Genomic DNA, 22,433 nt, shown 5'->3' on the forward strand with positions numbered 1-22,433 from the left:
TTGTGTGATTTGTAAATATTTCCTGTCTTCGTGTGTTGCCTTTTTGCCTTCTCGACAATGTTCTTTGATGTACAAAAAGCACTGGTAACTTCCAGTTTATCTTTTTAAAAAAATAATTAATTGTAATCTTATTTTATGTGCATTGGTGTGAGCGTGTCAGATCCCTGGGAACTGGAGTTACAGACAGTTGTGAGCTGCCATGTGGGTCTGGGAATTGAACCTGGGTCCTTCGGAATAGCAACCAGTGCTCTTAACTGCTGAGCCGTCTCTCCTGCCCCTTATCTTTTTTTCTTATGTTGCCTGTACTTTTAATGTCAAGTCTGAGAAACTGTCGTTTGATCCTGGGTTCTGACAGTTTGCTTCTGTTTTCTTCTGTGGATTCATACTTTTGCGTTTTAAGCTGAGGTCTTTGGCACAGCTTGGGTAATGGTCTGAGGCAGGGATCCGTCTTCATTCTTTTGTGTTTGAATTTCTGGTTATTCTGGCAGTATATTCTTTTTGTGGTTTTCCAGGAGGAAATTTATTCTAAAAACCTGTCCCCTCAACTTAGAAATTGGAACTCAGACTTCTGTGTCTCTGGCTGTGAACTGCAGGACAGTCTACCCTTGAGGACATTTTTGGGAGTAGAAAACTCACTGATGGTCGATGATAGAAACAGCTCGCACTGGGGACTTTAGCATAAGCTTTACTCCTTTTTATAACTATTATTATTATAAAAGATTGGTTGTATTACTGATTTATATATGTGTTTTCAGACTAGAAGAAGGGTTGTGTCCCCACGTGCTAGATACCAAACTCAGGTCCTCAGAAACAGCGAGGAGTGCCCTTGGGGTGACTCTCTCCAGCCATTTCATTGCCATGCAGACCTGAGGTGATGGGCGATGCTATCATTGTACCTACTGGACAGAGAGGCATTGAGAGATGCACGGGGCCGCGGGAGCGGCGGTGAGTGGAGCTTGTGTCTGACTCAGGCCTCCTGGACTTTGCAGCCAGGCTTCCTGCTCAGCCGGATCCTCCTCTCCCCTGGAATCCTCAGAGACTGCGGGTCTTCATCTCCATCCTGAAATTCTTTGATAACCAAACTGGAAGGCCGTTTCCTCGCCCTCTAGTGGTAGGATTTTGAACTGTCCGCGCTGTCTTTCCCAGCAACTGCCTTGCGACTGTCTCTGAAGTGCATTTGATGGTTCAGGTTCCTGAAATGCCACAATAGGGAGATGTGCTCGCAGAGTAGAGGGTCTGATGTGCTTTTGGGTATATCTTTGCTGCTGCCCCTGACTGCACTGGAAAATAACTGGTGGGCAGGTTTCCTGTACATTACTGGGTATTCTGGAGGCTCCTGTCCTGTGCCTGGTACAAAAGCGCTCTCAGGTTCTGCTCATGTCCGGAGAATGTCCCGTTCATCTCTAGTACCCTAAAGCAGTTGAGACTTTAATCACCTTTATTTTCTTTATAAGTTACATTTATTTTTATTTCATTGTTATTATTTTTTTCACATCTAATTTTATGCGTGTGGGTGTTTTGCTCGCATGTGTGACTGTGTACCACGTGGGTATGGTACCCATGGAGGCCAGAAGAAGGGAATAGGTTCCCTGGAACTGGAGTTACAGATGGTTGTGTCACCATGTGGGTGCGGGGGACTGAACCCAGGTCCTCTGGAAAAGCAGCAGCTGTACTTACCTGTGGAACCATCCACCCAGTTCTCCTTTTTGATTTTTTTAAAAGATTTGTTATGTATACAGTGTTCTGCCTGCATGTTTGCCTGAAGGCCAGAAGAGGGCACTAGATCTCACTATAGATGGTTGTAAGCCATATGGTTGCTGGGAATTGATGTCTGGAAGAGCAGCCAGTGCTCTTAACCTCTGAGCCATCTCTCTAATCCTTCCTTTTTGTTTTTTTGAGGAAGGGTCTCAGTATGTGGCTTATGTTGTCTTTGAACTTGAGACCTTCAGACCGTAGCCTCCTAGATGCTGGCGGTGTGAGAGGTGTGCTGGAGGTGTGAGGGGTGTGCTGGCGGTGTGAAGGGCGTGCTGGCGGTGTGAGGGGTGTGCTGGTGGTGTGAGGGGTGTGCTGGCTATGTGAGAGGCGTGCTGGTGGTGTGAGGGGTGTGCTGGTGGTGTGAGGGGTGTGCTGGCTATGTGAGAGGCGTGCTGGTGGTGTGAGGGGCGTGCTGGCGGTGTGAGGGGTGTGCTGGCTATGTGAGAGGCGTGCTGGTGGTGTGAGGGGTGTGCTGGTGGTGTGAGGGGTGTGCTGGCTATGTGAGAGGCGTGCTGGTGGTGTGAGGGGTGTGCTGGTGGTGTGAGGGGTGTGCTGGCTATGTGAGAGGCGTGCTGGCGGTGTGAGGGGCGTGCTGGCGGTGTGAGGGGCGTGCTGGCGGTGTGAGGGGTGTGCTGGTGGTGTGAGGGGTGTGCTGGCTATGTGAGGGGTGTGCTGGTGGTGTGAGGGGTGTGCTGGTTATGTGAGAGGCGTGCTGGCGGTGTGAGAGGCGTGCTGGCGGTGTGAGAGGCGTGCTGGCGGTGTGAGGGGTGTGCTGGTGGTGTGAGGGGTGTGCTGGCTATGTGAGAGGCGTGCTGGCGGTGTGAGGGGCGTGCTGGTGGTGTGAGGGGTGTGCTGGCTATGTGAGAGGCGTGCTGGCGGTGTGAGGGGCGTGCTGGCGGTGTGAGGGGCGTTCTGGCGGTGTGAGGGGCGTTCTGGCGGTGTGAGGGGCGTGCTGGCGGTGTGAGGGGCGTGCTGGCGGTGTGAGGGGCGTGCTGGCGGTGTGAGGGGTGTGCTGGCTATGTGAGAGTCGTGCTGGCGGTGTGAGGGGCGTGCTGGCTATGTGAGAATCGTGCTGGCCGTGTGAGGGGTGGGCTGGCGTGCTGGCCGTGTGAAGGGCGTGCTGGCCGTGTGAGGGGTAGGCTGGCGGTGTGAAGGGCATGCTGGCCGTGTGAGGGGTGGGCTGGCGTGCTGGCGGTGTGAGGGGTGTGCTGGCTATGTGAGAGGCGTGCTGGCGGTGTGAGGGGCGTGCTGGCGGTGTGAGGGGCGTGCTGGTGGATCTCCACATCTGTCAGAGTCCAGTCACATGACAGAGATCTGGTTAGGGCTTTGTAACCAATCATTCTTGTAAGGTCGGAACTAGGATGCCTGAGCCCAAATACCTTTGTTCTTGATCCAAGGCGAAATCTAGGAGCTTGCTGGATGCAGTCTGCCTGCCTGTAGCATGGTACCGAGGAGCCTGAGGGTAAAGTGTCGTGTCTGGTCACTGTGGATGAAAGTTTCAGCTTCTCTTTTCCCCTCACCGGCTCTTTCCTCAGGTTGTAAAATGGTCGGACTGCTGTTTGCCATTAGCTTTCCGACCAGGGGATCCCTACCAGTTCATAGCTAAAGCAAGCGTGGACAACTTCAGCAAGCTCGGGGTGGCATTTATGGAGGAGAGGCTCCAGATGGACCATGGACTGATAGCCCAGAAGATTGTTTGTAAGTAACTTGGGTGTCACAGGGATTCCTTAGAGGGCTGTTGTGGTTTCCCCAGGCCGTGACTTAGGGTCACGTTTGCTTTCAGTTTTAGCCAATAGGTTTGCTCTCACTGTGGAAGTGTGCAACTAATACAGTTGGGGATTGGGGTGGACCAGGGGCACGCGCTGGTCTGTAGGGTTCTGATCAGCAGATTGGGGTGGACCAGGGGTACGCACTGGTCTGTTGGGTTCTGATCAGCAGATTGGGGTGGATCAGGGGCACGCGCTGATCTGTTGGGTTCTGATCAGCAGATTGGGGTGGACCGGAGGTACGCACTGGTCTGTAGGGTTCTGATCAGCAGTGCTGACTAACAATCTCGCCCATTGATGCTCTAGCAGTTCACTTAAAGGACCCCGCTCTGAAGGAAGTCAGCGAGGCCTTCGCTGAGCAGGTCCAAGCCCTGCCACTGGACCCAGACCCTTCCCTTGAGGCTGAATCTGTGCAGGGCGTCATGGAGTGTCCTGGCCATGGTGACCCGAAGGCTACCAGTGAAGGCTCCTCCCTACTGAGGAGAGGCTGTGCATCTGCAGATGAGCCGGCTGCAGATGGTGACCCTGGGCAGAGCTCCGCAGAGCTCCATCAGCTTCACCTGTCCAGTTGCCATGAGTGTTTGGAACTTGAGAACAGCACCATCGAATCAGTGAGGTTTGCGTCTGCAGAGAACATTCCGGATCTTCCCTATGATCACAGCAGCAGCGCGGAGGATGCTGCAGATGAACTCTGCCCTGAACGGGAAGGGAGGAGAGTCAACCTTTCGGGAAAGGCACCCAATATCCTGCTGTATGTGGGCTCCAGTTCCGAGGAAGCCCTGGGTCGGCTCCAGCAGGTGCGGGCTACCCTGACCGACTGCGTGGACACCGACAGCTACACGCTCTACCATCTGCTGGAAGACAGTGCTCTCAGGGACCCGTGGCCAGACAACTGCCTGCTATTGGTGGTTGCCACCAGGGAACCCATCCCCAAAGACATATACCAGAAGTTCATGGCCTATCTTTCTCAGGGAGGGAAGGTGCTGGGCCTGTCTTCCTCCTTCACGTTTGGTGGCTTTCAGGTGGCTGGCAAGGACCTGCTACAGAGCACAGTCCAGAACTTGGTTTTCTCAAAGGCTGATGGGAACGAGGTACGGCTTAGCGTCCTGAGCAGCGGCTATGTTTATGAGGAAGGCCTCAGTCTGGGCAAACTGCAGGGCCACCTAGAGAACCCAGACAAGGACAAGATGATTGTTCACGTGCCTTTTGGAAGCCACGGAGGAGAGGCCGTTCTCTGCCAGGTATGGGGGTGGTGTCTACTGGTGCTTTAGGGTGTATTTGGACAGAATCTGCCCTTTAAGGCTCAGCACCGAGACGTCCAGGAGCAGCTGGGACAAGAGCTTGGCAGCAAAATGTGTGCTTTACAAACATGGGGTCCTGAGTTTGATTCCCCAGAATCCATGTGAAAAGAGCCAGGTGTGGTGGCGTGTGTCTGTAGTCCAGCTGCTGGGGAGGCAGAGACGGGGTCCCTGGGGCTTGTGGACAGCCAGTGTTCCCTCCTTGGTCAGTTCCAGGCCAGTGAGAGGCTCCGTCTCAAACCCAAGGTGGACAGCACTGAGAAATAACTGAGATGATCCTGTGGCATCCACATACAAGATTATGTGTTCTTGTGCGTGTGCGTGTACACAAACACACATACCACATACACACCCCCGATACCCCCACCACACCCCCCACCACACCCACACCCCACAATGCACACCCCCCACATGCACACATCACATGCCCCACACCACACATATGCACACACCACACCCCCCACACTACAGATACGCGCACACACACCACACATACATACACACACCACTCCCCCGCACACACATGCCCAAGAATCCAAGTGTCACCGGGTAGTTGTACTTATTTGTCCTCTTGGCTGAGCTTCTGCTGTGTGTAGAAGTTTCTGGGGTGTGGAAGGCTTAGCTGAGGGCTTTCATAAATACCCACATCACCTAAATTGCCTGTGATGGAGGAGCCAAGGCAGAAGGCAGCAAGGTGAGCCAAGCCTTCAGGTTAGCCAAGGACTCGCCAGAACACTTTCTCATTTTCGTCACTCTTGGTACCATTCTTCCTAAAATGTGGTTTATTTTCTGGCCTCAGCTCACACCCTGGTTGATATCATCAAGCCCTTGTTTAATGCAGGGAGCTCAGAGGCACAGAAGGGAATCCAGACCAGCACCTGTCGCCTTCAAGTGATGCTCTCGGTCACATCCGTGTTTAGTCAAGTGATGCTCTCCGTCACATCCATGTTTAGTCAAGTGATGCTCTCGGTCACATCCGTGTTTAGTCAAGTGATGCTTCCGGTCACATCCGTGTTTAGTCAAGTGATGCTCTCGGTCACATCCGTGTTTAGTCAAGTGATGCTCTCGGTCACATCCGTGTTTAGTCAAGTGATGCTCTCGGTCACATCCGTGTTTAGTCAAGTGATGCTCTCGGTCACATCCGTGTTTAGTCAAGTGATGCTTCCGGTCACATCCGTGTTTAGTCAAGTGATGCTCTCGGTCACATCCGTGTTTAGTCAAGTGATGCTCTCGGTCACATCCGTGTTTAGTCAAGTGATGCTTCCGGTCACATCCGTGTTTAGTCAAGTGATGCTCTCGGTCACATCCGTGTTTATTCAAGTGATGCTCTCGGTCACATCCGTGTTTAGTCAAGTGATGCTTTCGGTCACATCCGTGTTTAGTCAAGTGATGCGCTTGGTCACATCCGTGTTTGGTGTTGGACAGGTCTATACAGTCTCTGTTTTTTCCGTGTGACTTACTAGCATTTAAACCCCAAGTACTTAGGGCTGGAGAGATGTCTCAACAGTTAAGAGCACTGGTTGCTCTTCCAGAGGGCCTGGCTTTGGTTCCCAGCACCTACATGATGGCTCACAACTGTCTATGATTCCACTTCCAGGGGATCAGCCTCCATCTTCTGGCCTCCACAGGCACTGCACGTACATACTTACATACAGGCACACAAATACTCACGTAGATGCAGCAGATCTTCCTGTGTCTCTGTCTGTCTGTCTGTCGGCTCTCTGTACGTGTCGTGGTTGGTAGGTGGAGGCCTAGGCCAGCTATGGACACAGTTCTTCTTTCTGCCTTGTTTGACGGAGTCTCTTGTTCATTCCTGCGTGTGCCAGGCAGGCTCCCTGGGCCGCAGGCTTCCAGGGACTGTGCTGTCTCCACCTCCCATCTCTCTGTAGGAGTGCCGGGATCACACACACGTGCTGCTGACTCTGGCTTTGTGTGGGTTCTGGGGGGCGCAGGTCTTCACATTTACACGGCTAGCACTCACCCCAGCTCTCCTACCCTTATCCTGATGCTTATTGTTCTAAATGCAGAAGTCTGGACACTGGGACGGATATTCACACAGAGAGCCAGCAGGTTTCCGGTGAGGCTGCAGACCACATGGGCTAGTTAAATGTTCCTCTTATCTTTCCCTCTGCTAATATAGTCACTATAGCAACCATGCACTCTCAAAAAATTTGCTTGAAAAGCTCACTTCCTGGAGCCGTATTTCAGTTTTGAAGAGGTCCCCTCCCACTTCTGTGCACAGACTGTACTGGAAAATTGATTCGGCACGGTGCAGCCCGTTTCTCCGAGCTCCATGGCACATCTGCCTGCTGCACCATTTAAACTGACCCCAACACTATCATAAAATCTGATACTGCAGGCTGTTGCCGTAGGAAGGAAAAGGGCAATATGATGCAGGCCCACAAACCAGAGTCCGAGGATTAGAGTGTCATCTCTGGTTCTAAATGACTTCCAGTCTCCTGTGTGGCAGGGTCACTCACTGTTTTCTCCTCCAGCCTCTGTAGCTGCGCCACCTCGCTGAAACCAGCCAATAAATATTACTACAGGCTGTGCGGTTTCCTCATTCTCTGCTCAATCCCATAGCCGTCATCTCTGTGATAAATCTAGGAATGATGTAACCCAGTAAGAGAAGGTAGAGAGTTTCAGGGTCAGAGTGCAAATGCTCGCTGGTCGGGGGCACCCCAGCCTTGGCATTCCCGGTAACAAGCGATGCACTTGCCGTGCTGGGGGACCGCGTCTGCTGGGAAAGTGTTACACGGAGAATTAAGGCCGATTCTCCGCCATCAAATGGTTCCGGATTTTGGCTTGATGTTGCCCCAATACAGCTTGAAAATGGATTTGAAAAGATTTCATTTGCTTTTCCAGCTTAGCTGAGGAAAGAAGTTTTATAGCTGTGGCCCCCTTGCCAGTTTTGGGCCAGGTCAGTCTTTGTGGGGAGGTGTGGTCATGTCACCTATAGGCATTTAGCAGCGTTCCTGGACATGCCCACTGGACGCCAGCCACGCCCTCTGTGTTTGTTGCTAGAAACATCTTTACCTGTGGCTTTCCGTGCAGTTGAGAAGCCTTAGCTTAGAAGAGGCCAGGCCAAGGATGTCGATGTCACCTCCCCCGCCCCCACACACAGCTGCTGCAAGGGCAGCACCCAGGGTCTCATGCATGCTGAGTGAGCATTGCCCTCCACAGTCCAGCAAGTAAAAGCATCTCCCCAACTTTAGTGGAGCCCTCTTTGGGCCTGGGGGCCTACTGCAGCTTGGCAGAAGCCTTTCCCCTGTGCCTCTTCCTCTTGTGCAGATCAGCTTGGCACGTTTCACTGCACAAGCTCCATGTGTCCATACCATCGGGTGAGGCCACGCCATTCAGCCATACGCTTCCCTCTCTCCCTTGAGCTCCTATGGGGACATAGCTTGTGCCCATTTTATTTGTGCCACCTGTAGAGTTAACCCAGAGTGCAGCCGTGTGCTCAGATGGAAGAAGTGGCCCATTCATTAGGATGTGGGCATTCCTTTCTTCTCGGTCCCTCTTCAAGGACTGTCTGGGGGACAGGCATATCTCTTGTCCACTGACCACTGTCCTGCAGCCTCTTCAGACTGGCCCAGAGTTCAGCATTGTCCTATGTTGGACAATGTGTTTGCCTTGGTTACAGCCTAGGCAAGGATTGAATGGCTGAAGGCACCTGGGGGTGGCACCGTGCTGTTTCGCCTTCCGGTGTTCCTGTTGGAAATCAGCAGAGAAAACCAAAGTAAAAAAAATACTAAGCATGGCTGCTTGCTATTACTGAGTGGACTCTGACACGCAGTTGAAATCCGCTCCCGTGGGAGCTTGTAGTCCAGTGTGGTCCTTCATCCTGCCAGGGATGTGTTGGAGATATTTGTATATTCATAACCTTCGTGTGGCCTCTTGGATGAGTCCTGAATATCCTAACTCATGCTTTAACGCCTGGACTACATGTAGGAAGACCCCAGTTTTAGTATTCAGTCGTGTGCAGGGGGGTCAAGAAGGCCTTTCTCTTGTCTGGGATGTCCACTCTATCCACTCCAAGTCCTGCAAACAGTATCCAAATGATGAAATACACTTCTCTCCTCCGTCGATTGCAAGGCAGAGCGGAAGTTTCCAGCCTGTTGGGTTCTCAGCATGATTGTCTTTCCAGATGTTTTAGTCCAGGTTGAGTGACCTTCCTAAGGATGTGCAGTGGATTGATGGTAAAAGCCATGATCTGGAGAGAATCTGTGACCACCCAGAGACGGGGTCCACTGTGACTTTTGAGCTGGGAAACCGTGATTTTAAGGGGCCCATTCTAACCCTCGTGTTCTTGTTTCTTGACGTCCCTCTCCCCATGCTAACCCTGTACTCTTGTTTCTTGATGTCACTCTCCCGATGGTCCCATTCTAGTCCTCATGTTCTGTTTCTTGATGTCCCTCTCCCCATGGTCGAGCCCAGGGTTGATGGGAAGAGAGCCATGTTCAGATCTTCATCAACCCCCGTACAGACACTGCCTCTCTGACTCAAGTGCCCACACTTTACCTCCTGTTGTCTCATCCTCAGGTGTACCTAGAACTCCCTCCGAGTGCTTCCATGGTGCAAACTCAAGAGGACTTCAACGTGCTTAAGTCCAGCAACATGAAGAGGCACGAAGTCCTTAAGGAGATCCTGACGACCCTTGGCCTAAGCTGTGATGTTCGACAAGTTCCTGCCTTAACTCCGCTCTACTTGCTGCTGGCTGCTGAGGTGAGTGCGGGCTTAGCCTTCGGGTGGCCTCACCTCAAAGTGCGACTCCTTCCCTTCACTCTTCTGTCATGACCATCTTCACCCTCGATTTCCGTGTTGACTTTGGGTTTGGAAACCACAATAATAGTATGCCAGTATCTTTAATATTATTCATTCATATGTGTAGTTCTTGCGTGTGTGTGTGTGTAACTGGAGCTCTGTCTTATAGGCCAGAATCATGTAGATACTTCTTCATGCCTGTGGTTCTGTATCTGTGGATGCAGCCAATTGTAGACTAGATATCTGGAAAAAGCAAAGATCCTGCACTGGGCAGGGAGGTGGCTCAGGGTGTGAAGGGCAAGGGTGAGGACCTGAGTGTGAATCCCCAGGAGGCTGTGTGAACCTGGATGCTGTAGTGTGCTCCTGTGTGTGATGTGAGGCCAAGATGGGAAGTTCTGGGAGCTCCCAGGCCAGCCAGCCGGGCCTGCATGGTTTAAGCGGAAGAGGCCCTGTCTCTAACCAGGTCGAAGTGGAAGAGTGAAGAACAGCACCCATTGCCCTCCGACTTCTGCATGTGTGCCATGCTGCATACTCAGCTTTACTTGTTTGACCACACACACGTACACACAGCCGCACATACACATCACATACATACACGTACACAGCGAAAGCCAATCCTGCCACTGTTTTTCCTATCATTGCCTGACCAATACATGGTGCGGTGTGGCAACTGTTCTCAGCGCTGGCAATGTGGTAGGTGTTTCAAGTCTTCCAGAGGCTGTGCGCATGCTGTGCTCTGGATGGCTGAGACTCTGGCTCTTGGTGTCTGTGGGCGGGAGTGCAGGAACCAGACTCCCTGTGCCTGCTGAAGGGTAACCAACCCTTTTGGAATCTGAAATCATCTGGGATCAAACCAGCTGTTTTGATCAGGGGGTTTTCTCAGAAAGTCTTTGCGTGGGAAACATCACAGCTTCTGTTTTCTGTGTTCCGATGTTGGGTATCTTGTGACAAGGGGGCTTTGGATTTCGTGTTTGTCATTCATGTCTAAAAGTAAAATGGAAACGCTGGAAATGGGTTTGGGAGTCTGCCTCACGCCTGCACTCCCTGCTGTTCTGTGAGGGATCCCGGGTTTGGGCAGGCTGCCAGGTTCTCCAGGTGTGTGTTCCTGCTAATCCCTTCATGGTGACATGCTGTCAATTTCTCATTCATTGTGACATATGATTTTGTGGAGCTTTCTGTTGTCGCCTGTAACAGGCCAGTCTGTGGGGTTAATGATGTCAACATAGCAAAACTACGGCGGTCAGGGGATGCCACACACCGAACCCACCTGTCTCACTTGAAAAGGGCAAAATCCACCCTTCACGCCTGCACTGTGAGAAAGGGTGGTGCCAGCTTTCTGGTTGGCCTCCGTCCCAGGGCAAGCTTAGTCTGCAGAGGAGAGCCGAGCTGTGCATGTGTGACTGACTGCTCCGTGCCGACTTACAGAAGTAGATGCAGACCCCGGGAGATCGTGTGAGGGCTGGAGGAGAAAATATTTGGGAGACTTATGTGAGCGTCATACTTTGATGCAATGGTTGTAATAATGCAACGATTATTGGGTTGTTCAGAGATCAAATGGGCTGAAAAATAGATGTGCTTAACAAGTTCCTGGTACCCAGTCTAAGAACACTAACAGTAATGCATTTGACTAAAAAATTGATGCCAACACATGATGATTTTTTTCTCATTTAAACTTTCTTTTTTTACATTTTTATTACTCATTTTTTAGCTTGTTTATTTGTTTACTTAAAACAAGCTTTTATGTATTTATTTGTTTATTTTTGGTTTTTTGAGACAGGGTTTCTTTGTGTGACAACAGTCCTGGCTGTCCTGGAACTAGATCATGTAGACCAGGCTGGCCTTGAACTCATGGAGATCCGCCTGCCTCTGCCTCCCAAGTGCTGGGATTAAAGATGTGTGCCACCACAGCCCAACTGAGACAAGTTTTCATTAGCCCACACTGGCTTGGTACACACTCTGCAGCAGAGGCCACCCTTAAATTTGCCATGATCCCCCTGCCTCAGCAGCTTGAGCGTTAGGATTACAGATATCTGCCACCAAGTCAAGCACTACAGTTTGCTCTGTTTCTGAGTTAGTCGTGTTACACTGTATCTGACGTGTGTCCCTAGGGTTAGTCATATGCTACACTGTATCTGATGTGTGTCCCTAGCGTTAGTCATATGTTACACTGTTTCTGGCGTGGGTCCCTATGCATTAGTCATATGCTACACTGTTTCTGACGTGTGTCCCTAGGCGTTAGTCATATGCTACACTGTATCTGAAGTGTGTCCCTAGGCGTTAGTCATGTTACACTGTTTCTGACGTGTGTCCCTAGGCGTTAGTCATGTTACACTGTTTCTGACGTGTGTCCCTAGGCGTTAGTCATATGCTACACTGTTTCTGATGTGTGTTCCTAGCTTTAGTCATATGTTACACTGTTTCTGACGTGTGTTCCTAGGCATTAGTCGTATGTCTTCTGTTTGTGATTTATCTTAAGAATTCTAAAACCAAGCTACTTAATGTTCAGTTCATCCAGCAAAACTTCTCTCTCTGACTTATGATATCAAAATACAAATAAAGCAGTCGTCAGAGCTTCAGCTTCTTAGAGCACACACCACGGAAGAGGGAGGCCAGGGCCGTGTGGGCTGCGGTCACTGTCTCAGCAGCACGTGGCTGAGCCTCCTAGGCTGTCTCTCCTTACTTCCAGAACCTTGAGGGTCGCAGCTGGAAATGACATCAAGCGTGTGACTGCTCACGGTCCCCAGCCTGGGAGGTCAGAGGACAGGAACATAGGACATAGATCAGTGTTTTAGTTTTTTAGTTCTTGAACTGGGGAGACCGGACAGTGGACAAACTTTTTTTTATTATTTTTTAATTTTTTAATTTTTCGAGACAGGGTTTCTCCGTAGCTTTTTTGGTTCCTGTCCTGGAACTAGCTTTTGTAGACCAGGCTGGCCTTGAACTCACAGAGATCCGCCTGCCTCTGCCTCCCGAGTGCTGGGATTAAAAGGCGTGCGCCACCGCCCGGCTGACAAACTTTTTTTTTTAACAGACTTATTTATTTGTCTGTCTGTCTGTCTGTCTGTCTGTCTGTCTGTCTATGTATATGAGTGTTCTGTCTGCATGTATACTTTTGTGCCAGAAGAGGGCATCAGACCCCACTCTAGATGGTTGGGAATCAACATGTAGTTGCTGGGAATTTGAACTCAGGACCTCTGGAGAGCAGCCAATGCTTTTAACCACTGAGCCATCTCTCCAGCCTGGACAATCTTGATATATAAGCACTAGGTGGTCTGGAATTGGCACCCCTAGCCCACATAAAAGCCTAGGCAGGTATAGCAGTCTGCCTGTGATTGGAGCCTGTGGGGGCGTGGAGACAGGACTCTCCTCGGGTGGGCAAATTGACAGCCAGACAAGCCAAATCGTCCAGCTCTGGGCTCAGCAAGAGGCCCTGCCTCGGAAATTAAAGTGGTGAGCAAATGAGGAGGACTCTGATGTCAGCCTCTCGCCTCTACATGCATGCACACTCAAACATGCATATGATGTGCATGTTCTCTCACACACTCAAACATGCATATGATGTAGTGCATGCATACACGCACACACACACAGACTGAATTTGACTCTTAAAAATGTCCCGTGGCAGCCAGTGGGAGTGGGAGTGGAAATGTTTCACTATTAATTGACTGGAGAAATATTAATTTACTCACTCCGAAGCCATGGAGATAAAATTCTTGAAAACGGCAAAAGCGAATGTTTGCTCTGTATATGGCATATAAGACCTCTCCCCACTGAGGACCTGACTGCATAGAACCCTGGAAAGAACAGTCCAGAAACACTTCCTTCTCATTCGGAGTCCCCGGTCCAGTCCTCCTGACTGCATAGAACCCTGGAAAGAACAGTCCTGAAACACTTCCTTCTCATTCGGAGTCCCCGGTCCAGTCCTCCTGACTACATAAACCCTGGAGAGAACCCTGAAACCCTTCCTTCTCATTTGGAGTCTCCGGTCCGGTCCTCCCGACCGACTTGGTGTCGGCTCTGTGGACCGCTTCTGCCTCCCAGCTGCTTGATTCTGACTGAGTTCTTTTTTATGCCGGGAATTCTGGGGAGTAAACATATATGTGTGATTGTGGGGTGTCTCCATTGCTTGATGTTTCTCAGCACCCTGGAGCACCCTGAATGAGCCACAGAAGTTGAGGTCAGATCTAGTATTAATCAAGTATTATGTTTTCTTAGATCAAAATTTCTCCAAACAATTATAAGGAAAATACATTTGAAAATAGACACTTTCTGGGGCAGGCAGAAGATTCCTCTCGACCTCATCCAAACCTCCCGTCGCTGTGCAGTTGGCTCGACACATAGACCAGAGGGCTAGGGATGGGGTTGAGTTGTGTTTCGTTCTCCTTCCTGCCTCTCTGCCTAGTGCGTCTCACCGACCCCTTGGATTGAACCACGTGAAGAGGATCTTGGCGGTTTCCGTCTTTTGGATCTGCCACCTGCCTTGTAGGTCAAAGTTTGTGCAGTTCCCATTTCCTGCTTCCTTTAAAGCACTCTGTTCTTGGAAATCCTCGCTCTCACCACATGGTGGCGCTGCTGAGCCAAGCTGCCTCCGCTGCGGCCCCTCTGACTGTAAAGTTATTTTTATTGTGGCACTTTTTCTTGGGTCTGTGGGGATTATTTCAGCAGCACAGTCCAGTCCATTCGACATGTATTCAGAACTAGTCCTGCTCCAGTACAGCACGTGAAAGAACAAAATAAATAGAGAAACTATCTACATACCTTCGCTGCGAAGCAGCTGTGTTTACTCAGTTTGGAGCTCTGACGCTTGCTGCTCTTGACGGCAAGAAGCATGGAAGATTTATGACACCCCGCCCCCCCCACATGGCTCTATGTCACCGTGAGAGACAGAGATGCCTAAAGAACAGTGGACCTTGGCGTTCATGAGGGGTGTGCTCTGATTCCCCTAAAACCCACCGCAGGGAAGGGAAAGGAAGCCCGGCTTGGTCGACAGCAGGCTCCAGTGGCCTCGCCGGCCTTCCTCTCTGTCCTTACATTTGCTCTGTCTGCCGAGGAAGGGCTTCTGCAGAGCCTTCGCCAGAGTCCAATATGTGGAAACCACGGACACCGTATGCCACATACCTGTGTCCACGGAAACAAGATTGAAAGAACTACGGTGCATGGACACGTGTACATGTACACACATACACACATATATGAACACATACACTTATTCAAACGTGTGCACATGCACACACACATACACACATATATAGACACATACATACATATTCTGGCGGCAGGCTTCAGGTAATTTTAATAATGCTTTAATGTTTTCTTTCTAGTTTTCAGATTGCCTCTGCTGTTACTTTTATGATGAGCCAAACAAGTTACTAAAAACTAAAGAGAATAATAAAGTAGTGTGTGTCATCAGCCTTTGGAAGTATCCTACGTGAACCTAAAACCTGAGTGTTTAGGTCTTCTGTAGACACTTGGATAAATTTTGACCCTATCTTTATTTAGAGTAGTGGTTCTCAACCTCTAAATAATTAATCCCTTAATTATTAATCCCTTAATTATTTAGAGCAGGGTGTGACCCCTTTGAGGTTGAAGGACCCTTTCACAGGGTCACCTAAGACCACCAGAAAACACAGATTTTATAATACGATTCATAACAGTAACAAAATTACAGTTATGAAGTAGCAACGAAAGTAATTTTACGGCTGGGGGTCACCACACCGCGGGGAACTGTCGCGGCATTAGGAAGGCTGAGAACCCCCGATTTAGAGGGTGAGTGGAATGTCACAGGCTGCCGGGCTTAGGATTGGGGTGTGGGTGCCTCAGGTGCTTTCACACGTGGGAGTGGAAGGGAGTGGAAGGCGTTGCTGGGGCTGGTACCCTGCTCCTGCTGGGGCGGTTCAGAACCCTCTGGGCTGTTTCTCCATGAATAAAGTCATACAGGGGGCCAGCGAAGGGCCAGGCAGACAGGCTGCATGGCTGATGTAGGGTATATTATGGGATAGCATTACGTGGTGGCCTCCATGTGAACCTCCCATCCAGCAGAGGACAGGAGTTGGCAGGAATGCAGTGTCACCGTGGGGTGTGACTGTGGGAGAGTAAAGTCTCTCTGTCTAGAGAAGGGACCCATTTCTGTGAAGTGTAGGAAAAGGTTGATATTTAATTTATATTAAAATGTAATTTCATACAAAACAAAACAAACAGTAACAACAACAAAACCAAACCCAAACCAAACCAAACCCACGGTTCTTTCCCAGAAATAAGCCAAGCTATCTTATTTCCGTTTCGCCCAGTGCCTGAGGAACAGTGACAAGGAAGAAGGGTGCAGTAGTCTCCAGGCTCCTGTGGAATGAGTAGGGCCAGCCAGGATTCCGAGCCAGCCCTCCACCTCCCACCCTGCCCAGTCACCTGCCAGTGTGCCATAGTGATGTCCCCTGGGTGGCTGCAGAAGAGGGTAAATGCCCTCACCCCTAGCAAGGGACGCTGCCATGGCTCTGAGAAACCCAAGCCGTTTGCAGATCTGCCCCAGTCCAGCTTCCTGCTCAGATCTAGGGAGCGCGTGCACACACACACACACACACACCACCAAAATGAAGAATCTTGGGATCTTTTAGGTGTGTGTTGGGGCTGGGAGGTGGTGATGGTGATGTCTAGGCGACCAGGGAAATAGACTCTGGCTAGACTCTTGGCAGGACTCCTTTGAGGGGGTGTCTGGTTACTCTGCCCTTGGGATCAAGATGTAACCATAACAAGAAGTGACAACTGAGTTTGTTGTTAAAGTGACTGGGCAAAGTCACAGCGGTGTATGTATGATGTCGATAGCGTGGCTGTTGTGGCACACACAGTACACGCCTACAGACAAAAGTGGGTTATAGTATTTCGTTTTGATTCAGCCTGAAATTATGTACCGAGAAAGTTTATTTTCGTTTTCAGAATCCAGCTATCGTTGGCAATTAGCTGTTGTTGGTAAGAACAGTTTTTACATTTGTAGATGTATCAGCTCCTAGCATGGCCCTTCTGCCCAGGGAGTCCTCCCTGCAAACTCAGTTCTGAACGTCCGTATTTGGGTGTTCAGCCTGGTGTCTTCATCATCGCTATCGTGAAGTGGAAGTTTTTTTTCTGATCCGTTGCTTCATGGGCGAACATAGACTAAGTCATTCCACATGGTCCTCCCTCCCCCACTGTGCTCCTCGCCCAGCTAGTGAGGGCCAGCCGGCGCGCGGCGGTTTGGGAGAATGATACTTTCTTATCTTTATCGCATGCTTTTTGGTTAATTGAGGCTTTTTTTTTTTGGAGTGGGTGGCATCTCTTTTTAGTTTAAATTTTTATTTGTTTTACATACCAGCCTCAGTAATTGAGTCTTCTTACATGCTTCTGATCTCGCCAAGATTTCCCATTCGGCAGGATGAAGTGTGCGCACACATGTGTGTCTGTGTGTGTGTGCGCGCACGCGCGCGTGCGCACGCTTGTGTGTGGATGCACTAACCCGGGTGGCACGCGGGGAGGCTGGAGACTGACAGCGACATCTTTCTTCAGTCACTTCTCTACGTAACAGTAACGTTGTTGCTGTTATTAGTGACAGGGTCTCTCTCTGAATCTGGCGATTGTTGGTGTACAAAAGTGTGCACAGTAGTGATCATGTTTTAGCTATAGCTCACTGACAGGCTCCATCTCCCAGTGTTAGAGTTACCCAGCCTTCGTGTGGGTGCTGGGGTTCAAACCGGCCTCGTGCCGTACAGCGCCGTACCCACCAAGCTGTCTCCTTGGCTGTACACTCGGTGTTTGGAGCTTACTGTGCCAAGTGTCATTGCTCTTTAGATTCTGATTCTCCATTAAACAACAGCAACAGCAGCAAAAACCTCCGCCTGCCACTATTTCAGCGAACTTTAGACATGGAACCGTCCCCTACTGCCTTAGTAGTTCTGAATCTTTCATACGAGACAAACTTCAAGCGTTACTCTAAAATGCAGTCAAAGAACTACTTTCTTGGAGACCCAAACTGGAGAGCAAGTCGGGTCCCCAGGTGCACCGAATGGCTTCTGATGTGTGTGTCTGCAGAGGTCTTGTGGCGGCTCGGCTACTTTACAGAACACACGGCTCAGAGCAGCTGGCAGATTAAAGCCAACGTTTAAAAGCTTTTACAGCTACGAATGTTTTCCAGGGTCTTTCATATGCCTCTTTCTCTCCTTTTTTCTTCTCCCGGCACCAACACTGGAAATTTTTCTTTTTTTCTCTCTGTTCATGTTGACTGACTTCCCGTTATCAAATTCAATACGCTCATAAAGGTGGCATGATTCCCTTTGACACTGAAATGCAGGAGGCACAATTCATGGGGTGTTGTCCTCAGCCTCTTTCTGCAGCTTGTTTTTGTGAGGAGCCTTTTAGCTACTGGGTGACCTGTCTTTGTGTAGAGTCTTGTTCTTACAAGCATCTTCGGAAGCTGCCTGCGGGGTCCAGGTGGGGGAGAAAACGCACGCATGGGGAGATGGAGGCGTGCACACGGCTCCTGTGCTTCTCCGGCCTTACTGACTTCTGCTGTGATTTTGGTTTTTCTCTGAGCTGTGTTTCTTGCCATGGGATCTGGAGGGGGTGGTGGGGCCTCCCCGCCGCTCTGCAGTGGCTCGCTCAGGGTTACACTGTGGCTAGGAAGGGCGGCTCTGCTTCCTTTGACTATTTATATCCACCATTTATGCAGTCACAGGTCTGTGGATGGGAAGCAGGCTCATTTGGAATAAAAAATCCTCTAAGAGCAAATGCTCTCCGTCTCCTGCACTGGCTCCCTAATAGTTGCCATGTGTGAGCGGGTATGGATTAAGGCCTTACCTCCCGGGAAGCCAACTGAAGCTGTCTCTGGTAAATTTGTCTCTCAGGTCCAACAAATAAATCCCCGGGAACCAGGCCACTGGTGCTGGGTTAGGGGTACTATCAAAGGGCCCTGTGGTCAGGTGCAGAGGAGAGACCTGGATGCGAGGTGGCCGGTAGTGGGCACCTGTGGTAAACAGCAAGCCCTCCAAACCTGCTTCTCCTGGCTCAGCTCTGAGGCATTCCATGTCAGTGCAGGAATGTGAGGGTCTGGGGCCTGATAGCCACTTGACAAATGTGTGCACTAGCGGGGGTGGGGTGGGCTGGGCTGGGGCATGTGTTCTTTCTATTCATGCTAGTAATTTAGGGACGTTGCTCCAAGAGCGGGGCTGTGTCTCGGACGGACATGGACGGCATTGTAGTAATTTCAGAGTGGTCAGGTCAGCCCTGGAGCTGCGCTTGGGTGGTGGTCCGGTCTCCATTGCTCTCGTTAGAGCAGAGAGGGTCAGGGTGCTGCAGTGTGTTCTCTGGGTACCTCTCTCTGGCCTCATCAGGAAAGCAGGGAACTCACCAAGGTGAGGCTGTGCCTGTCTGCCAGGCACTCAGGCATTTATGCACAGACCTTCGGTTTTTCAGTCCTGCTGCTGGGACCAGCGTGTGCTGGGTACTGTGGGACGGTTGCTGGCACCACCCTCCAGGCTCCTGCTGGTGGACACCTTTCTAGAAAGTTTCCCAGGCTTTCGTTTAGTAACGCAATCAGAGGAAGAAACATTGGAACTTCCATCCTAGACCTTAGACGCACTTCAGGACACTGTAAAGGGATACAGTTTGAATGTATCAAGGAAGACAAGACCAGCTCAGCAAGGGCTGATCTCGAGATCGTGAGAGGCGGTATCCCGCATGAGACGGCTCTAGAGTTTAAACCCTGTTTCCTCACCCCAGGAACAAATGGCTTTAATAAGTGAAAACAGCCCAGCCCTTAGAAGATTTGTCTTAATTGATGTGTTAGTGGTGTTCAATTTCTTATGCCAGCCATATTTTAAACGTACGTCTCCTTTAGCTAAAACCATAGTGAAAATAAGATCGCTGAAGTTGAGGCTGCCCCGTGAGGCAGTGTTTTCTCCCTTGACCCCAACGATGAGACGATCAGGTTAGAATATCTGAGGCTGTCTGCCACAAAGGGAAGCCACACATCTCCGTGACACACGGGATTCGCAGCGTAAGGGCTGTTGTATATTTATCGGTCTCTCTCGCGTGGGTGTTTGCCAGGGTAGAGGGAGGAAAAGCTGTAGGACAGGGCCGCGCATTTCTGAGCTGACATTTGAATTCTAGACGTGGGTGAGATGGACGTGCTGCCTGTCAGGACAGGCGAGGACTGGGCTGAGTGTCGGCATTGCACACCCAACTTTAAGATGCGAGATCAGCTTGCCTTCCACGTTCAAATGAGAGCTTAGAGAATTAAAATTAAGAGCTATAATAATTAAAAAGAAGAACTTGAGGAGATTTTCTTTTCTGTGTCTCAGAATAATGCTTATCAGAGAGAGATGAAGTGAGAGCCTTGTCTTCTCGGTTCTTTAAAAATAAAAAATTAATTAGTAAATACAAACATGTTTGGATATACATGTATATCATGTAATGTTTAAATTGGCTACCTCTTCCTGTTTTTAATTTTTTCAAATAAACAAAATACAACTTTTAAAAGAAGCATCAAACAGTGGTTTCATATTTTAAAAACAGTGGTTAACTTTCGGAGCGGGCGTGGGGCATATTTAATCTCACTTGCCTAAAGCTGCCCAGATGGGTATGGCTTTATAGGTCCTTGCCGAGATTTCACAGATGACTGTGTAACAGCCAGCCACCGAAACCTCCGAAGCCTTATTTCTGTTAGGAGTGATGGGAGGAGAGATGGCCTCTGTGTCCTTTCTGGGACCTTGAGGTGTTTATGTTGGAATTGGCAAAGCAGTTAGACTAAAAATCACACGTGTGCACACATGTACACGAACTTACATGTGTGTCTGTGTTGCTGGGGACCCAACTCAGCTTTACAATGGCTGAGCAGGCGTCCTGCTACTGAGTAACACTCCCAGGCCTAAAAACAAACAAAACAAACAAACAAAACGAAAGCTTCTGAATCAATTTTCTTGAATGCTTCCCTTGCTAAAATTCTGATTATTGCCACTTTCATTTTTATACTAGGACAAATCCTGAGTAGAGACCAATCCATTATTAATTTAAGCTTTTTCAAATTAATTTACCTATACTGTAAGAATTATCAGTATGGTCTGTACCAGTCTCATATTTACAAACAAAGTTATGTTTTCACAGTCTGTATATGTGTGGTCTGTTACTCATGGCTGGGTATTCTTACTGCATGTTTCCTGGTTCCATAGTGCAAGGAAGTCCTGCGGTGGTGCTCTCTGGTGCAAGTTCATGTTCACCTTAAAATAATTGTGTGCAGTGTGTGTGCGCGCGCGTGCGGGTGTGCATACAGGTGTGCGTGCGGGTGTGTGTGAGGTGTGCGTATGGGTGTGTGTACGTGTGTGTGCACAGATGTGCATGTGGGTGTGCGTGCAGGTGTGCATACTGGTGTGTGTGCAGGTGTATAAGTCGGTGTTTATTGGTAGCAATCTGCCCCAGAGCCTCCTGCATGCTGGGCACCTGCTCTGTTTTGGAGCAACACTTTCAGATCTTGCTGATTTGATTCTGCGTCTGGTTTTGGCCGACTGGGGGACGTGGAATATCCGTTCTGCTTTTCCAGTGCTCGGCAGAGACTCAAAGCTGTGCCTCAGACATTGCTCAGAGCTTGTGCGGGCGCCTGGCAGCACCGTAGTACACGTCCCTCCGTGTACTTGTGGGGAGCTCATGTGTTTGTTTTCATAGGTCAATACTTTCTTATAGTCAAGAAAATGTTCTTTCTTCTCTCTGAGTAACCGCTGAACTATGCGCATATGCAAAAGAAACCGTCTCAGAAGGTTTCCAGTAAACAGAAGAGACTGAAGAGCATAGTGGACCCTGCAGGCTTGCGCTCTCCACAGCTGTCTGTCTGTCTGCAGCTTGATTTCGTCTGCTCCCGCCCACGCCTTCTGTGGTGCGATTTCAGACCTAATCCCAGATATTGTTTGGCTCTCCTTGTGCATATTTCAGGATACATTTCTAAAAAGATAACAGCTCTGTGTGAAAACGGAGCTGCGAGACCGCTGTGACATCAGAGCCGAACCCTTCTTTCCAGTTGTCTCCCAAGCTTCTGTCCAGACACACTTAAAAGCAGGCCTGTCGTGCGTGCCCACGCCTTGTGCATCAGCTGCTGAGCCTGAGCCTCCTGAGAGACAAAGGAGGGAAGGGAGCAACTGAGAGAAGCCATTGTCACGCTGGGGTTGGTGGAGGGTGTGGAAAGCTGATGTCTGAGGGGTCATTGCCTGTCTTCGAAGACCCTTGGCAGGCAGCCGTGATGTCTAGCCCTGACAACACGGGACAACCGGCAGGTTGATGTACACGGGCCGGCAGGTTGACGTATGCGGGCTTGTCCCCGCTCTAGGCTGTTCAGAAAGAACGAGTGTGAGCTTCTCGCCTCAGTTTTCCACATGCCGAGTCCCAGTTTCCTCAGCAAGGGCGGTATTGAATTAATCTGTATGCTTTCGGTTTCAGGTTGACTGTTAGCCTTTGACCCAGCCACTCTCTTACAATAAACAGTTTGTTGATGAGAGCAGCTGCCCAGCCGATTGTTTCCAGATTGTTCTCTCGTGGCTGTGGACAGAGCGTGCCGTAGGAAGAAGAGAAGCCGACGGCCTCTACTTCTTAGGCTCCCTGCCTTGGGAGCTGTCAGCGTCTGGTCGTTCTCTTTGTATCTCAGAATGTCGTGACGCCAGAGATGAGGCCTCGCGGTGCCGAATGTGCTCTTGTCCTCCTTTAGCAGCATCTTCTAGAAGTTTCTGCCTGGAGGAACAATTCATTATGCTGCAGTAAAATTTCCCCGAATTCAGAGCACAGAAGTTGGGAGACTGTGCGGTACTATGCAGAGAAATGGAATAAGTGAGTCTCTTCTGCCCCTGGCCTC

General features: G+C 50.0%; 1 protein-coding gene across 7 annotated transcripts in view; it reads left to right on the forward strand.

Annotated features, from left to right (window-relative positions):
• The window catches only part of Hlcs (holocarboxylase synthetase), a 187,775-nt gene that overhangs the window by 35,527 nt on the left and 129,815 nt on the right, over window positions 1-22,433 (forward strand). For 6 of the 7 annotated variants that reach the window (XM_057764062.1, XM_057764066.1, XM_057764068.1 and 3 more), the window contains 3 exons: window positions 3,291-3,453; window positions 3,828-4,762; window positions 9,362-9,544. In XM_057764062.1, the coding sequence (XP_057620045.1) occupies window positions 3,291-3,453; window positions 3,828-4,762; window positions 9,362-9,544 (1,281 nt within the window). The remainder of the gene's footprint in view (window positions 1-3,290; window positions 3,454-3,827; window positions 4,763-9,361; window positions 9,545-22,433) is intronic. The other variant, XM_057764064.1, reaches the window with a different exon arrangement.

This window comes from Chionomys nivalis, chromosome 3 (assembly GCF_950005125.1).
Source record: "Chionomys nivalis chromosome 3, mChiNiv1.1, whole genome shotgun sequence".
Taxonomy (NCBI): Eukaryota; Metazoa; Chordata; class Mammalia; order Rodentia; family Cricetidae; genus Chionomys; species Chionomys nivalis.